Here is a 22,790-nt window from a genome sequence, read left to right as displayed (position 1 = left end):
AAGCACAGTAATAGCTTATTTTTATAGTGTTTTGAAGTTTATGAAAAATCCATATTCATTTTATTAATAATATATAATAACTAACATTTATTAAATCATTCTATGTGCCAGATATTATGTTCAGTTGCTTACATCATTTCATATAATTCTTATACTATCCTCATTTTATAGAAGAGGAAATTCGAGGTTTAGAGAAACAAAGTAATTGGTCTAGTGCTACAGACCTAGTTATTGATTGAATTGGATTTGAACTCAGCCAGCTGATTCCAAACCCAGTTGTAACTACCACACTTTCACATTTTTATTAGATAGATATTAAAACTTGTACAAGAAATGTTTTTCTTGGCTCACTATATGTACATTACTGGACTTCAGGCATTTGTCTTGGTTCCTAGCCTGAAGTTGCTTATAGTCTAGGAACTTGGCCTCTCAAACCATAGAAATGCCTCTCAACCCAAAGTCCAGAAGTTCAGAATCAGAATGTGCATATCAGGAAGATTCCTAAGTGGTGGATATGCACATTCAACTCTGAAAGGCTCAGAACAGTTTACACAGGTGGCATCATATCATTTGATTCTAAAATCTTTGTGCCAGATTGATTTTCTACTTTAGCTGCCCTACACATTGTATAGATAATAACACTCTATGTATATTGGACCTGTTATATTTGATAGAAACCTCTGAATTCTTTCAGTGTTCAATATTACCTTTTTGAGAACTGTTGTAGGGTGTATCTCTTTAAAATTATATTGTATATCAAATACAATTTGAAATAACATCAAATATTTTAAATTATATTGTATGTCAAGATGTGAGATTAACTAACCATAGATTTTATTTGGCTATTATAACTTTATATTACATCTTTTCTTAGCTGAAATGTACTAAGTTGTTGAAAATGGCATGACTGATGAATAAGTTTGACCCATTGTTGTTTGTTAAAGGATACTAACTAGATTATGAAGTTTAGAAGTAAAAAGGTGATGTCACACCCCACCCCATTCCTTTCCAGTCTGCCTAATGCCGCTTTCCTAACACTGGATTTGTCGTTTTTTTAGATGTGGAAGTTATGTACTATGACTGGATTTCTCTTTGTTTACATGGCGCCCTTATGGACTAGCAGGGTCTGTGCTTTAAATATCTCCTAACAGTCCAAAGTTTAACCCAATATGTGCATTCATGTATTAACAAACACATGCTTTTTCAAAATTTCACATAGGGAGCACTATTTTGTTACGCATGCACTACCACTAACATGATAGATATAATGTTGGACAACTCCTAACTTTTAAACTCCTTCCCAGATTAAGATAATAACTGATTTTGAGGATGGAAAGTGAATTCCAGTAAGTTTATGGATTAGCTTTTAGTTTTTATATTACTACATAAAAATACCTGTAGTTTACATTTAATAACATTACTTGGGTTTTTTTGGTTTTTTTTTTTTTTTTTTGGTTTTCCCTGAAATGTGAATGGAAGTATTTATTTATATCAAGTAATACGAATCGTATTTTAAGATACAATCAAACTTTGATTTGATTGTAGATATAGGTTTGTCCTATATTCCAGAAATTAACTTTTAAAAAATGAGCTCAATAGCTGTGAAGATGAGAAACTGAAAAGATTTTCTGTTACCAAAGATTTGTCTTATGCTTCTGTTGTCCTTACCTTATCTTCCTTCTGAGAAATGACTTTTCTGCTCTTAGAAAAGTCTGACCTTTTCCCATAAACCTAAGCAATAATTGAATGTTAAAATTTAAAAGGATTCCTTGAAGTAAGACTTTCAAGGACACGAATATATTATGTCAAGTAAGTACAAACTTTTAAAAGTTGAAAGTAAGATTTACTTTCCACTCCTAATATTATTAATCTTATTTTAATTATTGTAGCATCTAGACTTAATAACAAAAGTATTCACTTCTGTCTTGAAAATCAGTTGGTATTAATCAAAGAACAAATGTTTTTCAGATTTTTTAAAGTGCATTTTATTTTTCAGCAAAGATGTCAAGGAAGTTAAGCTTACCTACCGACCTGAAACCTGATTTAGGTAAGTAAAATAAATATCTGAAGAAATTGAACTCTCTATTATAGAAAAAGGGAAGAGAAGATTTAAAACTATGATTGAGATTTTTCAATGGAAATAAAGTTTAAAATGGCTGTTTGAGAATTAAGCATCTTTTGGAACAGTCTTCAGAAAACTCTGCAAATTATAACACAATTATAGTACAAATTCAAGCTAATCTAGATAATGTATTTCCTCACTCCCTCATACTTTGTATTAAAGAAAAAAACTAAAACAATAGTGTGCAATTTCAGGTTAATTTTTATTAAACATAATTATATTCTATTTACCTTTATTGCATATGGCATTGTTTTGATTCGGGAATATGAATTTTTGTTGCATACAGCGCTGTGTTGGGAGGAGACAGTGATATTTACAAGTAGAGTGTTCTCAGTGTCTGGGAGGTAGCATGAAAGCAAAGATTTTGTGACATCACTTCTATTAGCTAGAACTGGATAGAAGCATTAATGATAAATTTAATCTGATTTTAGATAAGCCAGAAAGATCATATTCATGTACTTCTCTGGCATCTGAAGACTGAACTTAGCTGCTCAAAAATAACTGTAACCTTCGAGTTAAGATGATATTGGTGATAAAACTGTGCATAGTTGTCTAACAGAACATTTTAGACTTGAACAGGGGCACAGATCCTGATTCAACCATTCACTAGCTTTGTCATCATGGGCAAGTCATTTAACTTCTGTGTGCTTTACTTAATTGTTTGTTAAATTGTGATGATAATACTTTTCAAGGTGATTATGTATGTTCCTTAGTACATAGTATTATGACAGGAACTGACATGTTAAGCTGTACTTAATTTTAACATTTTTCATTTCTGTTCTGCTTACTTGAATTATTAAAATTAAGCATGCTATTCTATTTGTTTAGCTTCCCAACTGCTGAAATTGAAATCACAGACTCACAATACCTAACTTAATAGGAGAAAGTGGAAGTTGTAATTCATGAACTACTAAAAATTATGATGTGTTTTTGAACAGTTTTAGGTAGAAAATTAAATAACCAACTGATACCTAGCAGGTGTAAATCTGATTCCTAGTCATTACATCCTCTCCTGTTGACTTAGCCTTAGTTTCTTTGGTAATTAATTTTATAGATAACTCATATAATAAAAGTATAATTATAGTTTATGATGTTATGTAGTCAAATTAATCCTTTAAATTCAAACACTGTTCCTTTCGCCTATGAGTTAACATTTAAAGTTTAGGTTGTTGTAAATTGCCTGTGTGATTTTAGTAAATATCAGTAAGAGTTTTTTCACAGATTAGTTTACATTGAAATTAATATTATCAGATTTTCTTGTATCATTATTTTCCATTGTTATCACTATGTCACAGCTAAAACTATGTATCTAGTTACCTTTTGTATGTGTGCTTTATTTAAGTAACAAATATATTTATCATTAGAAAATAAACATAAAATTTATATCATTATACTAAATCACAAGTAAATAAATATTTGGAATCAATATATGGCAAACTCATTTGATAATGAGCTATTTATTTATGGAGAGTTGTTTCATTAGATAGTTTATCAATTGTCTGTTTGTATTTCAAAATACTTAAGGCTGGTTATTTTATAAAGAAGTTTATTTAGCTCAAGTTTCAGAGATTCAAGAGCATGGTACCAGTATCTTCTTGGCTCTGGTGTGGGCCTTCTGGTTATATCACAACATGTTAGATGGCATCGTGGTAGAAGTGTGTGTGTGTGTGTGGAAAGAGAGATCATATTGTAAAGCAGGAAGCCATACAGATTTAGATGCAATACTTGTTCTTTTTGTTGTTGTTTCCTTTTTAGCTATACATGAATGCATTTTGATATATTATACATACATGGATTATAACTTCCCATTCTTGTGGTTGTGCATGATGTGGAGTTACACTGGTTGTGTATTCATATAAAAGCATTGGAAAGTTATGTCTGATTCATTCTACTGTCTTTCCTATTTCAATCCTCCCTCCCTTCCCTCATTTCCCTTTATCTAATCCAATGAACTTCTATTCTTTCCTCTCTCTGCCCCCTTATTGTGTGTAATGGGCCACAAATCAGAGAGAACATTGTACCTTTGTTTTGGGGGGGACTGGCTTATTTGACTTAGGATGATAGTCTCCAGTTTCATCCATTTACTGGCAAAATCCATAATTTCATTCTTCTTTATGGCTGAGTAATATTTCATTTTGTGTGTGTGTGTGTGTGTGTGTGTGTGTGTGTGTACACATCATATTTTATTTATCAATTCATCTTTTGAAGGGCACCTAGGTTGGTTCCAAAGTTTGGCTATTATGAATTGAGCTACCATAAACATTGATGTAGCTGTCACTATCATATGCTGATTTTAAGTCCTTTGGGTATATACCCAGAGTGGGATAACTGGGTCAAGTGATGGTTCCATTTTCAAGTTTTCTGAGAAATCTCCATACACCTTTCCAGAGTGGTTGCATCAATTTATAATCCCACCAGCAATGTATGAGTGTGCCTTTTTTCCCCCACATCCTCACCAACATTTGTTGTTATTTATATTCTTGATAATCGCCATTCTGAGTGGAGTAAGATTGAATCTCAGTGTAGGCTTCAGAGTGGCTACAGAGAAAGGAACTGAAATTGAGGGAAGATTTATTTGTGTAATTTTCAAATCTTCCTGTCATTCCAGATAGAACTAAGTAAAAGGAATATGCCTGATATTAAGTATATCTCAGATATCAGTTATGCAATTTGAAGAAAAATGCCTTAAATGAATGTTGATTACAGTTAATATGGCTTTCAAGAAAAATGGAAGCTAAATTTTTATTTATTAAAAGCACTCATATGGTGAGACTGAAAAAACATAATAGGCTCACCTTCAGGGTACTTCTAAATATATTTTTCTAATATCTAGAAAATTGAAAAGACCTTCACTTTTCTGGTTCTACCAAATCCTGAATTGTTAACAAAGAAAGAAACAGCATCTTGAGAACAGAAGGGGGTAAGAACTAAGCTTATAAAAGCAACCGGCGTGCCAGACATCACATTCAGAAATTCACAGGGATTCACCCAGCTCAGTTCTGAAAACTGTGAACTTACTTATTTATATTTTACATTTACACAAAAGGGAAATTTTACAAACATAAAAAGTAAATTATTTTCCTTTTGGTTTAAAGAAAATAATAGTAAATATGCCATAGTTTTGGTTTTTTGAAGGTTTAACTATTTGACCAAATTTATAACAGAAAAGTGATATTTTATAATAAGCAATCACAACAATATTTTAAATCATTTCAGATGTAAAAGATAATTCCTTCAGCAGATCACGGAGTTCAAGTGTCACAAGCATAGACAAAGAATCCCGAGAAGCAATCTCTGCTCTTCATTTCTGTGAAACTTTTACTCGAAAGGCGGACTCGTCCCCTTCCCCAAGTTTGTGGGTTGGAACAACACTAGGAACAGTGCTTGTCATTGCACTGAACCTTCCCCCAGGAGCAGAGCAAAGACTTCTTCAGCCCGTGATTGTTTCTCCAAGTGGTATGTATGCTTTTAAGCTGCACTTAGAATTATATTATAAGTATGATTTGCTATGATTTAATTAGAAGCTTTTGCCCTGCCTTATTGAATTGGTCTAAGAATTCTAAACTGTAAAGTAAATGAGGAGAGTGATAGTTTTATGTTTTTAATGAAGGAATACATGGAACAAGATTTCAAATACTATTATATAGCTGTTCTACATTTTTTAAAATTCTACAGCTATGTATAAAATGATTAGTATATAAGAAAATGAAAAAAAAGATTGTCATTACAGTAAGATACTCCTAAAGCCTTAAAATTTTATTCTACAGGCAAAAAGATACTATGTATTTGGAGAAGAAAAATGAACTTGGCTGTTTTTAATCTCTAAACATGAAATCTGAACTATGGCTTATTTTAGTGCTTTTGCTTAGGAGAACAGGAGTACCATTAATAGGAGCGTCATGAGAAGAATGTAGTGGTTTATTTAATGATGTCATTTGATTTTACATAGTGAGACACAATGGGAAGAAAGTCCAGTAAACATAGAAGTGTATTTCCAAGAGAAGCAAGGACAGGAGTTGAGACAGGTGTGGGATTGGCCACAGGGAAAGTAGCTACAAATTAGAGAAATAGTCTTCAAAGAATTAGGAAAAAGTGACTTAATAACAGACTTTTTAAAAAAAATTGACTTTGTATATTAAAAATTAGTTTGGGGTTTTATCAAATATGTCTATAGTTTATTATATCTAGAAATAACTGAGAAATCTAGTTTCTCTACTCATTTAATGATCACCCTATTAGAGACTACCATGACTTTGCTGGTTTATGTATCTCATTTCTATAGCAGATTTTATAGTTCTTGGAATTTAGAATTAAAATGTAATTATTATTTTAATCTTCATCCAAACTGTATTTACATTGAATAAGTAATTTGATTTATTTATTCAATAAATATTTGAATATATACTGTACACACACTTGTAGATTGAAGAAAACAGTTTAGATAATATTGGCATTTCTACTAATCACTAGTAAATGACAAATATTTATGTAGGAACAAAAAAGCCTTGAAAGATGGAAATCAAAATATTGACAGGACTTAACTGGTTCATGGAACTTAGGATAATTTTTACTTTTCTCCTTTTACTAATTTGTAGTTAATAAATTTTCTACAACAAACATATATCTTTTTCGTTTCCAGTAAGCAAAAATGAAGGAGAGGGATTCAACATAGATCATTTACTATTAACTATACAAAAGTATTCAAAATATTCCCCAAATTGCAATAAAATCAAATTATTTATAAAGTTTCTTTGATACAAAATAATATGCATTTGCAAAAATAAAACTAAAAGTTTCTTTTTTATATTTTTTTATGTTTTTATTAGTGTATTATAATTATACATAATAGTGGGGTTGGTTGTCACATATTCCTGTATGAACATAACATAATTTGCTCCCATTCATTCTCCATTACTTCCCTTTTGCTTTATTTTTAGTGATGCCATTTTCAAAATATATTAGTGATGCTTATATCATCTGTATTAGAACTGTGAAAGAGCTGTTTTTTAAGCAGATGGGTTTCTGTGATTATGAATCTAAAATTATCTACTTTGCCCCTTTTTTTTCTTTTCTTCAAGAGGAAAGTCCATTACTCTGCTGTGAAATGTGCTAAACTCTCACCAACTATAGGACCATTGAAATGTTATTTAGGGCCATTTCTGGAAGATCTACGTACTAGAACCATGTATGTGCTAAAAACAGCTCCCAAATTAACATGGATAATTCACCTAACCTCATTAAGGCTTTAAAGCTGGAAGAACTCTTGAGGTGAACAAGAGTAAAATAAGAGGTCTTGTGGGGGTGGGGAGTTAGCTTTAGAATATGCTTTTAGGTAATAGTGATTAAAGCTGTAAGAGTATAACTGCTGTTTCTCATATTTTTCTACCAAACTACTTAAAATAACCAGCTAAATTATCTACTTATCAAACCTAGACTAGAAGCTGTATTTACTAGATATAGCAAATAAAAATATAGAATGCCCAAATTTTAATTCCAAAAACAAATACCTTTTTAATATAAGTACATCCTGTATTTAGAAAGATACCTAGTGTTAGGAACATACTTTATTAAAGTTTTTATTTATCTGAAATTCAAGTTTAACTTCCTGCTGGCAGCCCTACTGTACAGCAAACATATATTTGTAAAAAAGAGAAAGAAAAAATATATTTACTCCTAAGAAAAAATTTGAGAGAACCTCTCATTTTCTTTTGTTCTTATTCTCTTTCTCTTAAAATTGGTAGAAAATAATATATGGAAAAAAAATTTTGCAGACTAGAAAATATTATGTAAATATAAAGTAGTAATATTTGAAAATCATTTTTTAAAAGTTAGAAAGATTAAATCAGTTCTACATCCTCCATCTATTGGACTTTTATGTTCATTTAATGTACTTAGAAATGAGCATAAAGCACACGTGTACCTTTTTCAGGAGGATGCCACTAATTAAAGCAAGTCAGTCAGTGTAACCCCAAAATCAAGACTATAAACTGACAAAAATAAAACTTTGAATGTATCTGATACTTACTGGTGAATAACTTAAAAAGATATAATGATTTATATATAATGTTTAGAAATATATGGAATAATCATTTTCATTATTATTGGAAATGAAAGGGAAACCACATGTATACTTTTAAATTTTCTAGTAGCCACATTTAAAAAAACTAAAAAAACAGGTAAAATTAATTTTAGTAACATTTATAAAGCCCAGTGTATCAAAAATACCATCATTTCAGCATATAATCTATATTTTTAAATTATTGAAATTTTTTTTTCTTTTGGTACTAAAGTCGTCATGTCTAGCATCTGTTTTATTCTCATTGCACAGCACAATTATCTACCACAGTTCCAGTGTTCTGAAGCCATATGTGGCTAGTAGCTGCCATACTGACAACGTACCTCTAGAAGCCATATGCTATCAATATGTTCTCATATGCATTGGTAGTGCACTTACCTGAGTATAAAAGGAGACCATAGTTCCAGATACTCAGCATACCATTGTTTATTAATCTATAGGTTAGATATATGTTTACAAAGTCTATCATGTTTAATTGTAAATTATCAGCAGCATTTATCTATCTGGGATATGTAGTATTGACATCTTTTTCCAAACTCACAAGTTCAAGCATAAATATAATGCTTGAAATTTGTATCCTATCAGTGACCCAGTGCATAATTTCAATGTAACATTTATTCAGCATACTCTTGAATGTCTACTTGGTGTCAGAGTTAGAATAAGCATATTTAATAAAATATTTCAATTATTTACTAAACTTATTAATTTTAGGTACTATATTGAGACTTAAAGGTGCAGTCCTGAGAATGGCATTTCTGGATACCACAGGCTGCTTATTGCCACCTGCATATGAACCCTGGAAAGAACATAATGTTCCTGAAGAAAAGGATGAAAAAGAAAAATTGAAAAAAAGGCGACCTGTCTCAGTATCTCCCTCCTCTTCTCAGGAAATTAGTGAAAACCAATATGCAGTGATATGTTCTGAAAAGCAAGCAAAAGTAATCTCACTGCCAACCCAGAACTGTGCTTATAAGCAAAACATTACAGAGACCTCCTTTGTGCTTCGTGGAGATATTGTAGCATTGAATAACAGCATCTGCCTTGCATGTTTCTGTGCTAATGGCCATATTATGACTTTCAGGTAAGAAAGAGTTTTTTAAAGACACATACAGCATTTCTTTCCCCAAATCATGTTTCAGAATTATATTTAGTTTAAAAGAAATGCTTTTTTATTTATAGTCTCATACACTATCACTATTTTCATTCGGTTAATGGTGAACAAGTATAGGAGGAAAACAGATCATTCTTTATTCCCACTAAGGGTTATAAACTAAATCATAAGATATTACGAGTCCCTACCATTTTTAACTTCTGTATTACTCTTTTCACGACTTAAAACCTGCCGTATTTATTGTTAATAAGTTTTTAATTTTTTCAAGTTTGCCAAGTTTAAGGCCTCTGTTGGATGTGTATTACTTGCCTCTCACCAATATGCGGATAGCCAGAACATTCTGCTTCACCAACAATGGACAAGCATTATATCTTGTTTCACCTACAGAAATTCAGAGACTTACATATAGTCAAGAGACCTGTGAAAATCTTCAGGTAAATAACAAAAATTTGACTGTGATTTCTTCAGAGGTAAAGTATTCTGTAAAGGCCTTTATGCTTTCTGTTCCTTTCTCTCATGGGAGTGTACAAATGAGCCTACTTGAGAAAGTTCAAAACCTTTTTGTTAGACTTTCAGAGCACTACTTTGAAACACCTATGATAAAAGCATCTTTATACAGAGAATTCATCTTATTGATCCATATTTATCTTTTCAGGGATAGAAAAGAAATATGAAAAACTATATATATTTTATACCCATTGCCCACATGCACATATGTCCTTTTTAAACAAGTAGTTCAATGTGAAAATAATTATATATTTTAGGGCAAATTGTGTGATTCCTTTTTATATATTCTATATATACAAGGATATTTATACCTAAAAGAAAAGTATCAGTTTTTCTCTGAGTGATTTCACTGATCTCTTTATGAGAGGCTGTGAACAAATGCATTAAACAAGAAACTGTTTTGGGGGGTTTTTTAAGTATCAGTGTACCTTGTTAGCTTGCATTTGTATTAGAAATAATTATAATAGTTCCATGTTCTAAAACAAAAGTCTTGAAATATTGAGTTAAAATATTTCTTGATATTTGAAATTTAGGGGAAACTACTATCTAATAGGACTTTATATAAATGCCTTTGTAATTAGCTGAATTTTACTCAAAAGGAAATTTGAGTTTGCTGCTTACTATTTTTAGAATATGACTGAATTCAAGTTCACCCTTGAATATTAAGTAAGTTTTATGATTTTAAATATATATTTAATGTCTGTGAGCTTCATCTTTAAAATTAGGATAAAAATAATATGTATCCAAGACAGTAGTTATGGATTATAGGATATAATACACATAAAATACTTATCATACAGCCTGGTATAGAGTGTGCTTAATAAATGTTATAAGGTTTTTTTTTTTATTATGTTTTGCTTATTGAGAACTTTATACTGAATGATATTATTGTAAACCTTGAGAGTAAAAGAAAATTATAGCTTACACTTTAGATTTAAATTCCCATTTACATTGGGTAAAAGTTGTTTTTCAAAGATTCCTAAGCTTTGAAGTAAAATTTTTCTTTTAATGAGAAGGGTAAACCCTCAAGATTTTCCTTATAGTGTTTTCTTTCACCAGTAAAACATTATTATATTAAAGAAGTAATATAAACAATTGAGTACATTCTCAATTCATTTCAATCTGAGTTGTGGTATGAACTATACAAAATTCTAAACTTATTACTTTTCTGGGATAATTTATTTTCTCTTTTAGTCAGTTTTTTGTTTGCTTGTTTGTTTGTTTTTAATGAAAGTTAGTAACAGCCATAGTAAACTTATGTGTTTAAGGAAATTTTTTTAGGACTCTCTTCAAGGAATTTACAATAGAATTTTTGGATAATATTAACATTTTATTTACTTCTGAATTTTCAATAAGACTTGTTAAATGAAAACTTCTATGAATTTTATAAACACTATTTATTGGTTTCCTGAATGTCCTTTTATATTGTACATTCGTTTTACTTTACCCAATAAGCATAAAAATAAATGCAGATGTTTGCCAATATTAATGGAGTTTCCTGCCTAGATAGAGGAAACAGCCTTACTGAAACAATCTTGCCTAATACAATTCATGAAATGGTAGCTTTCAACATCCTAGACATCTGGCAAGGAAGAAAAACAGTTCCTGAAAGACAGGAAACAAAGGTAGTATCCCTTTGTCTTAGTGCCTTCATGGAGTTTCTAGGATATGGCATGGAGAAAAGGTATTGAGGCAAATCCTGACAGACTTCCCAATTTAAGGAGGCAGAACTAAGAATTTGGGAATACCAAATAAATTAGAGTGGAAAGAGCTGCAAACAGAGAGAACCCTGGAGATCTTCAGGGAGTGCTCTAGGAGTCCTCTAGGAGTATTCAGTAGAGTACTGTTCAGTCACTGTACATGTGACTGAATTCTCTGACCTGGAAAGAACCACCTGAAAGGAATAAAGGATTAGCAGAAACCATGCCTGATCCCAGGTCCAGGAACAGGGCTTATTACCAATAGCCAGACTGGAAAAATTTACATGGGTATGTTATTTTCCTGAGTGCTTAACAAATTGCCACAAACTTAGTAGCCAAAAACAGTAGAAATTTATTTACTCACGAGTCTGGCCAGAAGTACAAAATCAATTTCTCTGAGCCAAAGTCAAGATGCTGGCAGGGCCTTACTACCTCCAGAGCCTCTAGAGGAAAATCCATCCCTGGCTTCCTATAGCTTCTATTAGCTACTGCTGTTCCTTGATTTACAGCCACAACTTTCCAATCTCTGCTTCTATTCACTCTGCCTTCTTTTTTCTGTGTGTGTCACAGTTTTCTCTGTGTTTCCCTCTTAAAATGATACTTGTAATTGGATTTGCAACCCATTCAGATAATCAAGGATAAATTCCCCAGGACAAGTACTTTATCATATCTGTACAGACCCTTTTTCTGTACAAGGTAACACTTCTGGTTTCTAGGGATTAGAACCTGATATCTTTGAGTAGCCATTATTCATCCAGTGTTCCAGATCTGCCTAATAAATCATAAAAAGCAAGACCCAAAAGACTCAAAATCACTCCTAATATACCAGAGGGAAGCTGAAGAAAACTTAAGAGGAAAGCAAAAATATCCAGTACCCAACAAGGTAAAAATCTGAAGATCTCTGATCCAGTCAGATTACCAAGTCTGCAAAGAGATAGAAAAACATGACTCACAATGAGGATATTCACTGATATTCATCATAGACATAGATGTTAGAATCAGCACAGAAGAATATTAAAACATGTATTTATAACTGTCCAGATATTTTTAAAACTTAGAGACATGGACGATACAAAAGACCAATGTCAAACTTCTAGAAATGAGAAACCAGTATTTGAGAGGAAAAATATGGCAAATGGAATTAACAGCAGATTAAACATGGCAGAAAAAATATTGGTGAACTTGAAAGCACAATAATAAAAAAATAACTTGAGTATTTAAACATGGGGCAAATTTATAGCACTAAAAGGCCTACTTAATAAAAGGAGATCTCAAAGCAGTGACCTCAGTTTCCACTTTAAGAAATTAAAAAATCGAGAACTTAAGTACATAGATTAAAATAATATCCAATTGGAAATCAGTGAAACAGAAAATAGGAAAAAAATTATCACTGAAACCATGATCTTTGAGAAGAACAACACAACAAAATTGATCTCAAGTGGGACTGATTACAAAGAAAATTTACTTATCAATAGTAGGAATAAGAAAAGTTTTATTACTATGTATTCTATGGATATTACCTGAGTAATGGAATATGATGAACAACTTTATGTCAATACATTCAAAAACTTCGAGAAATGGACAAATTCCTTAAGACACAAATTATCAAAGTTCACTCAAGAAAAAATAATTTAATTAATACTCTATTTGTCAACTAAAGAAATAGAGATTAGTAACCTTGGACCAGGAAAATTCTAGGCCTAACTAAATAGCTTCACTGTTGAGCTCTTTCAGCATTTCAGGAAGAAATAATGCCATTTCTACATAACTTCCAAAAATTAGTTTAACACCAAATCTAGACAAGGTCATAACAAGAACACTGCACTTAAACCAATATTTCTCACAGATATCAATGTGAAATTCTAAAAATGTTAGCAAATTCAACAATATTTCAAAAAGAAAATACATTACAAGCCAGTGAGGATTTTTCCAGGAAAACAGCTGATTTAACATTCACAAATGCACCTATGTAATTCATCATATCAAAAAGTTAAAAAAAAAAAAAGAAAGCAATTGAAACAACCCAGCATTCAATCCTGACAAAAATCTCAGCATACATGGAATAAAAAGAGATTTTGAAAACATCTAAGAAAAACCCACATCCAACATAATACTTAGTGTTGAACTAAAATTACAAGGGGATGTTCACTCTCAGCACTTATATTCAATATTATATTTAAGGTTCTAATCTGAACATTTGGGCAAGGAACAGAAGGCAAGGTGTGAGGGTTAGAATATCCCCATTGGAAAGGAAAAAATGTCACTGTCTTTACTGATAGATGATGTGATCATCTAATTAAAAAATCTATTAAGATCTACCCAGAAAGCTGTTAGAACTGATAACTGAATTTTACAGGAGTGCACAATGGTTTTATTTCTATGTACTAGTAGTGAACATTTGGACATTATTGCTTAAAAGGCAATATTACTTTCAGTAACTACAAAAATGTGAAATGCTTAGAGATAAATTCAACACATAATGTGAAAGACCTCCAGCTAAACTACAAATATTAATGAAAGAAAAATTTTAAAAACCTAATGGAAATATGCACCTCATTCATGGATTCTGACTCATGAACTCAATAAGAGGTTGATTCTTCTAGAATTGATCTATATTTTCAAGACAATCCAATCAGAATCCTAGTTGGATTTTTTTTGTAAGAAATTAAAAAGTTTAACCTGAAATTCATATGTAAATGCAAGAGAAAATAGGCAAGATAACTCAAGAAAGAAAAAATTGAATATCTAATAACAACCTTATATTAAGAATTATTATAAAGCTGCAGTAATCCAAAGAACATGATATGGGAATCAAGATAGACATATTAGGTCAAAGGATCAGAATGGACTATCCAGACATAAGCCTGTGTATGTGTGTATATACTATATGGTCAACTAATTTTTGAAAAAGGCAGTGCAATGGAAAAAGATTGCCTCTTCAATAAATGATTCTGAAACTACTGAATACTGAAATGCAAAAAAAATGAGCTTTCATTCATATCTCATACTATACACAAAAATTTGCTCAAATGGGCTGTGGACCTACATGTATACCCCCAAATTATAAAATTTCTACAAGAAACATAAGAGAAAATATTTGTTACCTTGGTTTAGGTAAAGATTTCTTAGCTACAACACCAAAAGCACTGTCTATAAATGAACAATTGAATAAATTCAACAAACTTTAAAATGCCTACTCTTCAGAAGACCCTTAGTTGAAATTAAAAGACAAGCCACAGACTACAATTTGGTTAAGAACGTTTCTAGTAAAATTTTATATCTAGAATAGATAAGGTACTAAATCTAAATCTCAACTGACAGCAGAGAAACAACCCAAATAAAAATATGGTCAAATTATTCAAAAAAACATTTCACCACAAAAAAGGTGTTCAGCATCATTCATCATTAGGGAACTGCAAATTAAAATTCCATAGAAACACCATTAAATACTTGTTAAAAATGGTAAAATTTAAAATTTAAAGTACCATTTCAAGTTTTAGGCAAAGATACAGAGGATATAGAATTCTCATACAGTAGTGGTAGAAATATAATACAGAACAATGACTTTGAAAAGTTTAACAATTTCTTTTTTTCTTCTTTTTTTTTAATTGGTTGTTCAAAACATTACAAAGCTCATGATATATCATCTTTCATACATTTGATTCAAGTGGGTTATGAACTCCCATTTTTACCCCAAATACAAATTGCAGAATCACATTGGTTACACATCCACATTTTTACATAATGCCATATTAGTGACTGTTGTATTCTCCTACCTTTCCTATCCCCTACTATCCCCCCTCCCCTCCCCTCCCATCTTCCCTCTCTACCCCATCTGCTGTTGTTCAATTCTCTCCCTTGTTTCCCCCCGGCCCTTTGCCCTCACAACCTCTTATATGTAATTTTGTGTAACATTGAGGGTCTCCTTCCATTTCCATACAATTTCCCTTCTTTCTCCCTTTCCCTCCCACCACTCGTCTCTGTTTAATGTTAATCTTTTCCTCATGCTCTTCCTCCCTGCTCTGTTCTTAGTTGCTCTCCTTATATCAAAGAAGATATTTGGCATTTGTTTTTTAAGGATTGGCTAGCTTCGCTTAGTATAATCTGCTCTAATGCCATCCATTTCCCTGCAAATTCCATGATTTTGTCATTTTTTAGTGCTGCGCAATACTCCATTGTGTATAAATGCCACATTTTTTTTATCCATTCATCTATTGAAGGGCATCTAGGTTGGTTTCACAGTCTAGGTATTGTGAATTGTGCTGATATGATCATTGATGTGGCAGTATCCCTATAGTATGCTCTTTTAAGGTCCTCAGGGAATAGTCCGAGAAGGGTGATAGCTGGGTCAAATGGTGGTTCCATTCCCAGCTTTCCCAGGAATCTCCATACTGCTTTCCAAATTGGCCGTACCAATTTGCAGTCCCACCAGCAATGTACAAGTGTACCCTTTTCCCCAGCAATGTACAAGTGTACCCTTTTCCCCACATCCTCGCCAGCACTTATTGTTCTTTGACTTCATAATGGCTGCCAATCTTACTGGAGTGAGATGGTATCTTAGGGTGGTTTTGATTTGCATTTCTCTGACTGCTAGAGATGGTGAGCATTTTTTCATGTACTTGTTGATTGATTGTATGTCCTCCTCTGAGAAGTGTCTGTTCAGGTCCTTGGCCCATTTGTTGATTGGGTTTTTTATCTTATTGTTTAATTTTTTGAGTTCTTTGTATATTCTGGATTTTAGGGCTCTAGCTGAATTGTGAGGAGTAAAAGTTTGTTCCCAGGATATAGGCTCCCTATTTACCTCTCTTATTATTTCTCTTGCTGAGAAAAAACTTTTTAGTTTAAGTAAGTCCCATTTGTTTATTCTTGTTATTAACTCTTGGGCTATGGGCGTCCTATTAAGGAATTAGGAGCCCGACCCCACAATATGTAGATCAGAGCCAACTTTTTTTTCTATCAGATGCAGAGTCTCTGATTTGATATCAAGCTCTTTGATCCATTTTGAGTTAACTTTTGTGCATGTCCAGAGAAAGGGGTTCAGCTTCATTTTGTTGCATATGGATTTCCAGTTTTCCCAGCACCATTTGTTGAAGATGCTATCCTTCCTCCATTGCATGCATTTAGCCCCTTTATCAAATATAAGAAAGTTGTAATTTTATGGATTGGTCTCTGTGTCCTCTATTCTGTACCATTGGTCCACCTGCCTGTTTTGGTACCAGTACCATGCTGTTTTTGTTACTATTGCTCTGTAGTACAGTTTGAAATCTGGTATCGCTATACCTCCAGATTCACACTTCCTGCTTAGAATTACTTTTGCTATTCTGGGTCTTTTGTTTTTCCATATGAATTTCATGATTGCTCTATCTATTTCTACAAGAAATGCCATTGGGATTTTGATTGGCATTGCATTAAACCTGTAGAGAACTTTGGGTAATATCGCCATTTTGATGATGTTAGTTCTGCCTATCCATGAACAGGGTATATTTTTCCATCTTCTAAGATCTTCTTCTGTTTCTCTCTTTAGGGTTCTGTAGTTTTCCTTGTATAAATCTTTCACCTCTTTTGTTAGGTTGATTCCCAAGTATTTTATTTTATTTTTTTTGAGGATATTGTGAATGGAGTCGTTTTCCTCATTTCCATTTCAGAAGTTTTGTTGCTGATATACAGGAATGCCTTTGATTTATGCATGTTGATTTTATATCCTGCCGCTTTGCTGAATTCATTTATTAGTTCTAGTAGTTTCTTTGTAGACCCTTTTGGATCTTCTAGGTATAGAATCATGTCATCCACAAATAGTGATAATTTAAGTTCTTCTTTTCCTATTTTTATGCCTTTAATTTCTTTTGTCTGTCTAATTGCTCTGGCTAGTATTTCAAGAACTAAATTGAATAAAAGTGGTGAGAGAGGGCATCCCTGTCTTGTTCCAGATTTTAGAGGGAATGCCTTCAATTTTTCTCCATTTAGAATGATGCTAGCCTGAGGCTTAACATATATAGCTTTTACAATGTTGAGGTAAGTTCCTGTTATCCCTAGTTTTTCTAGTGTTTTGAACATAAAGGGATGCTGTACTTTGTTGAATGCTTTTTCTGCATCTATCGAGATGATCATATGGTTCTTATCTTTAAGTCTATTGATGTGGTGAATAACATTGATTTCCGTATATTGAACCAGCCTTGAATCCCAGGGATGAATCCTACTTGATCATGGTCCACAATTTTTTTGATATGCTTTTGTATTTGATTTGCCAGGATTTTATTGAGAATTTTTGCATCTAAGTTCATTAGAGATATTGATCTGTAGTTTTTTTTCTTTGAAGTGTCTTTGTCTGGTTTTGGGATCAGGGTGATGTTGGCCTCATAGAATGAATTTGGAAGAGCTCCTTCTTTTTCTATTTCTTGAAATAGCTTGAAAAGTATTGGTATTAATTCTTCTTTGAAGGTTTTATAAAACTCTGCTGTATACCCATCTGGTCCAGGGCTTTTCTTGGTTGGTAGTCTTTTGATGGCTTCTTCTATTTCTTCCTTTGTTAATGGTCTGTTTAAATTGTGTGTGTCTTCCTGACTCAATCTGGGCAGATCATATGACTTAAGAAATTTATCGATATCTTCACTATCTTCTATTTTATTGGAATATGGGGTTTCAAAATACTTTCTAATTATCTTCTGTATTTCTGTAGTGTCTGTTGTGATATTGCCTTTTTCATCCCGTATGTTAGTAATTTGAGTTCTCTCTTCTTCCTCTCTTCGTTAGCATGGCTAAAGGTCTGTCGATCTTATTTATTTTTTCAAAGAACCAACTTTTAGTTTTATCAATTTTTTAATGTTTTTTTTTGTTTCAATTTTGTTGATTTCCACTCTGATTTTAATTATTTCTTGTCTTCTACTACATTTGCCGTTGTTTTGCTCTTCCTTTTCTAGGGTTTTGAGATGAAGTGAGAGTCCATTTGTTTGTTGTTTTTTTCTTTTTTTGAGGAATGAACTCCAGGAAATGAATTGCTCTCTTAAAACTGCTTTCATTGTGTCCCATAGATTCCGGTATGTTGTGTCTGTATTGCCGTTTATCTCTAAGAATTTTTTTATTTCCTCCTTTATGTCTTCTGTAACCCATTGATCATTCAGTAACATATTGTTCATTTTCCAGGTGATGCAGGATTTTTCCTTCCTTCTTTTATCATTGATTTCCAGTTTCATTCCATTATGATCAGATAAGGTGCATGGTATTATCTCCACACCTTTATATTTACTAAGAGTTGCCCTATGGCATAATATATGGTCTGTCTTTGAGTAAGATCCATGTTCTGCTGAGAAGAATGTGTATCCACTTGATGATGGTTGATATATTCTATATATGTCGGTTAAGTCTAGGTTATTGATTGTGTTATTGAGTTCTATAGTTTCTTTATTCAGTTTTTGTCTGGAGGATCTGTCTAATGGAGAGTGCAGTGTGTTGAAGTCACCCATAATTATTGTGTTGTGGTCTATTTGACTCTTGAACTTGAGGAGAGTTTGTTTTATGAACGTTGCAGCACCATTGTTTGGTGCATACAAATTGATAATTGTTATGTCTTGTTGGTGGATGGTTCCTTTTAACAGTATATAGTGTCCTTCTTTATCCCTTTTGATTAACTTAGGTTTGAAGTTGATTTTATTCGATATGAGTATGGCCACTCCTGCTTGCTTCCGAGGGCCATGTGAGTGGTATGATTTTTCCCAACCTTTCACCTTCAGCCCTTGTGTGTGTTTTCGTATCATATGAGTCTCCTGAAGGCATCATATTGTTGGATTTGATTTTTAATCCAGGTTACTAGCCTATGTCTCTTGATTGGTGAATTTAAGCCATTAACATTTAAGGTTACTATTGAAATATGGTTTGTACTTCCAGTTATGTTTATTTATTTATTTATTTTAGTTTGGCTAGTTTTTCCTCTTTGGTTATTTTTCTCCCCCTTTACTGAGATACCTCCCACTGTTAGTTTTGGGTGCTATTTTTCAATTCCTCTTCTTGTAGTATTTTGCTCAAAATGCTTTGCAGTGCCGGTTTTCTGGCTGCGAATTCTTTTAACTTTTGTTTATCGTGAAATATTTTAATTTCATTGTCAAATCTGAAGCTTCATTTTGCTGGATACAGTATTCTTGGTTGGAATCCATTATTTTTCAGCGTTTGAAATATGTTGTTCCAGGATCTTCTCGCTTTCAACGTCTGTGATGAAAAATCAGCCGTTAACCTAATTGTTTTACCCCTGAACGTAATTTGCCTACTTTCTCTCGTAGCTTTTAATATTCTCTCCTTGTTCTGTATGTTGGCTATCTTCACAATTATATGTCTTGGAGTTGGTCTATTACGGTTTTATATGTTTGGGGTCCTGTAGGCTTCCAGGATTGGCAATCGATTCCATCTTTCATGTCTGGAAAGTTTTCTAAGATTATTTCATTCAACAGGTTGTTCATTCCTTTGGTTTGAGCCTCTATACCTTCTTCTATCCCAATGACTCTCACATTTGGTTTTATTTAAGACATCCCATATCTCTTGCATGGATTGCTCGTGATTTTTTAACATCTTTTATGTGTTGACTCTATTCTTTTCGAGTTGATAAACTTTGTCTTCATTATCAGATGTTCTGACTTCTATTTGATCTAGTCTATTTGTAATATTCTCGTTTGAGTTTTTAATTTGGTTTATGGTTTCTTGCATTTCTAGGATTACTGTTTGATTTTTTTTGTAGGATCTCTATCTCCTGGTAGAGTTCCTTCTTTGCAATTTGAATTTGCTTATGCAATTCATTTTCAAAGTATTCTTTCATTGTTTCGACTTGCTGTCTCATGACTTCTCTAAGATTCCATTCCATCTGAGTCAGGTATTCCTTGAATTCTTTCTCTGTCCATTTTTCTGATGCCTCTAGGTTCTCCTGTAGATTTAGGTTGTCCTGCATTGTTTGTAATCCTTTTTTTCCTTGTTTTTTTCATGTTGTTCACGTTACTTTCCAACTCTGTTTAACTGCTGTGTTTCTGTTTTCTCCTATAAATTTGTTTTGGTTTTGTATATCTCTGTGGTCTCTCCTTTGTGGTGGGAGACTATGCTTAGAAATGTTGGGCTTTATTGTACTTTAAAGCTGATTCATTCAATTCATAAAAGGCTTCCGGATTCTGTATGTATATAGTGATCTGTTGTTTGGTCTTAGGACTTTATGTTTAGGTTAGGTGCTATGATGGTATTAGGGTTAGTATGTCTTGGCTACTTTGGAAGATTGCTCTACTGAAGGGGGATATTAACAGGCGATTGGATCAGAGTGTTTGGTAGTAGCTAGGTATTTAGGAGCCCTATAGACAGCCTTAAAACATTCACCTATTTGCATTTAGACAATTACACTTAATGGAAGACGTAATGCTAGGGATGAAAGTTGTGGGGTAGGGGAAGGAAGGTGCTCTTAAAAAGAAAGAGGGAGAGAGAGAGATTACAGGAGAATGGAAAGAACAGTAAAACTTGAAACGGGAAAGAAAGAAGGAAAAGGGGAGTAAAGAAAAAAGAGAAAAAAAAATTGAAGTCTTAGAGATCCATTTTCTTCTCTTCCAGTAGGCGGAGCTGTGCCCTCCGAGCCGAGCTTCTGCCCTCTTTGTGCCAACAGCAATCCCTGTAAGGCGGCTCCTGGGAGTCTCTCAATCCTGTTAGTCCAGCACCGTTTCACTTCTCCGGCCCCTTCCCCACTTCCTCCTACCAATCAGCCAGGTCCTGTTCACTGGTTCCCCAAGGATCTGGTTACACTTGCAGCCCCATCGTGTGTCCTATTTCCCGAATGACTGAGCACTCTCTCTGTCATTCATCTAAGCCCCAGTGCTGTGGAGTGGTGATCTGGGAACCAACAGTTTAATTTTTCCGGACCCCTTTGGTGGGCACGCCCCCGGAAACTGGCGGCTAAGACCTTGGGTGTCGCCTCTGGTGGTAAGGGGAGTTGGGGATCTGGAATCCCCTCTGCTTTCCTACAGACACGCCCCCGGAGAGATTCCCGAGGTTTCCCGGCTGCTTGTATCTGGTGGGGATGGGAGTCACACACCTGCTAAAGTGGATTCTGCTGGGAAGGAATTCCGTCGGCCAAACTCCGGTGATGTCACCTCTCTGCTATGGTGGGCCCCAGGCTCCTTGCCGGAGTGTCCGAAGGGAGGGGTGGGACTGGTCTGTCTCTGGTCTGACCCAATCTCGGTTGGTTTCAGTTCCCAGTTCACTATTTCATGAAGGTTTGGCTAGAGACCTCTTCCTAGTGTCCCTATGCGGCTCCTGCTGAACTGCGCCTCGGATGCTGGTCACCAAGTCGCTCAGGCTGGGGCCGCCTCACTGGCGGGCGGCTGACGGTCGCCGAGTCGCGCGGGCCGCGGCTGGCGGGTCTGGACCTCTGCGCTGCGTGGCGGAGATTCACTCGTCTGGGGCAAACTGTCACCTCCAAAAATCCTACTAATTCCCGGCCAGTCTCACTTCAGTGGAATTTTGCTAGGAGTTTCTCAGCAGGTAGAATCTAAGAGTATCAATGCGTCTCTCTGACCCCGTTATTGAGGAGGTACTGAAAGCGCTGCCTCCCCACCCACCGCCATGTTGGATCTCTCTAACAATTTCTTAAAATGTTAAATTTTTGTAAACCGACACCCAGTCATTCTAATCTTAGTTTTTGTTTGTTTGTATGTTTTCTAAACTGTTGATATAATCAACATTTATGAATCTCAGAATAATTATGCTGAGTGAAAGAAGCAAAGTAAAAGGGTACATATTGTGTGTAAAACTCAAGAAAATGCAAATATATTGTGAAGAAAGCAGATCAACAGTTACTTGAGGATAGAGAATGGAGAAGTGAGAAGAGTTTTTGCAAAGGACCATAAGTAAATTTGGATGTGGCAGATATATTCATAATCTTGATTATAGTAGTGATTTCATGGGCATATACATAAGGTGGCTTTCCAGATTGTGCACTCTAAATATGTACCATTTTGTACTTCAATTATGCTTCAAAAAACTCTTTAAAAAATAATAAATTGAGGAGTTTTTATTATCATTGAAAGGCAATTAGCCAAAGTACATGTTTATAGACTGAAATGCTTTAGTTTCTTTATGTAGCATTATTTTAATCATACTCTAAAGCAAAAACACAAAGCAGCTTACAATCTTATTTTTCCAAAGAGACTATTTTGATTCCTTAAATAAAACTTACCATAATCATAGAGATAAAGGGCTGGGGTTGTGGCTCAGTGGTAGAGCGCTTATGTTGCACGCCTGAGGCCCTGGGTTTGATCT

At 33.7% G+C, this 22,790-nt stretch overlaps 1 protein-coding gene across 4 annotated transcripts in view; it reads left to right on the top strand.

Annotated features, from left to right (window-relative positions):
• Positions 1-22,790, top strand: part of Stxbp5 (syntaxin binding protein 5) — a 168,418-nt gene that overhangs the window by 127,491 nt on the left and 18,137 nt on the right. For 3 of the 4 annotated variants that reach the window (XM_076858164.2, XM_076858163.2, XM_076858162.2), the window contains 4 exons: positions 1,997-2,047; positions 5,339-5,578; positions 8,910-9,279; positions 9,578-9,743. In XM_076858164.2, the coding sequence (XP_076714279.1) occupies positions 1,997-2,047; positions 5,339-5,578; positions 8,910-9,279; positions 9,578-9,743 (827 nt within the window). The remainder of the gene's footprint in view (positions 1-1,996; positions 2,048-5,338; positions 5,579-8,909; positions 9,280-9,577; positions 9,744-22,790) is intronic. The other variant, XM_076858165.1, reaches the window with a different exon arrangement.

This window comes from Callospermophilus lateralis, chromosome 6 (assembly GCF_048772815.1).
Source record: "Callospermophilus lateralis isolate mCalLat2 chromosome 6, mCalLat2.hap1, whole genome shotgun sequence".
Lineage (NCBI taxonomy): Eukaryota > Metazoa > Chordata > Mammalia > Rodentia > Sciuridae > Callospermophilus > Callospermophilus lateralis.
The sequence above is the reverse complement of the archived record's forward strand: the minus strand, read 5'-3'. Positions and strand labels throughout refer to the sequence as shown.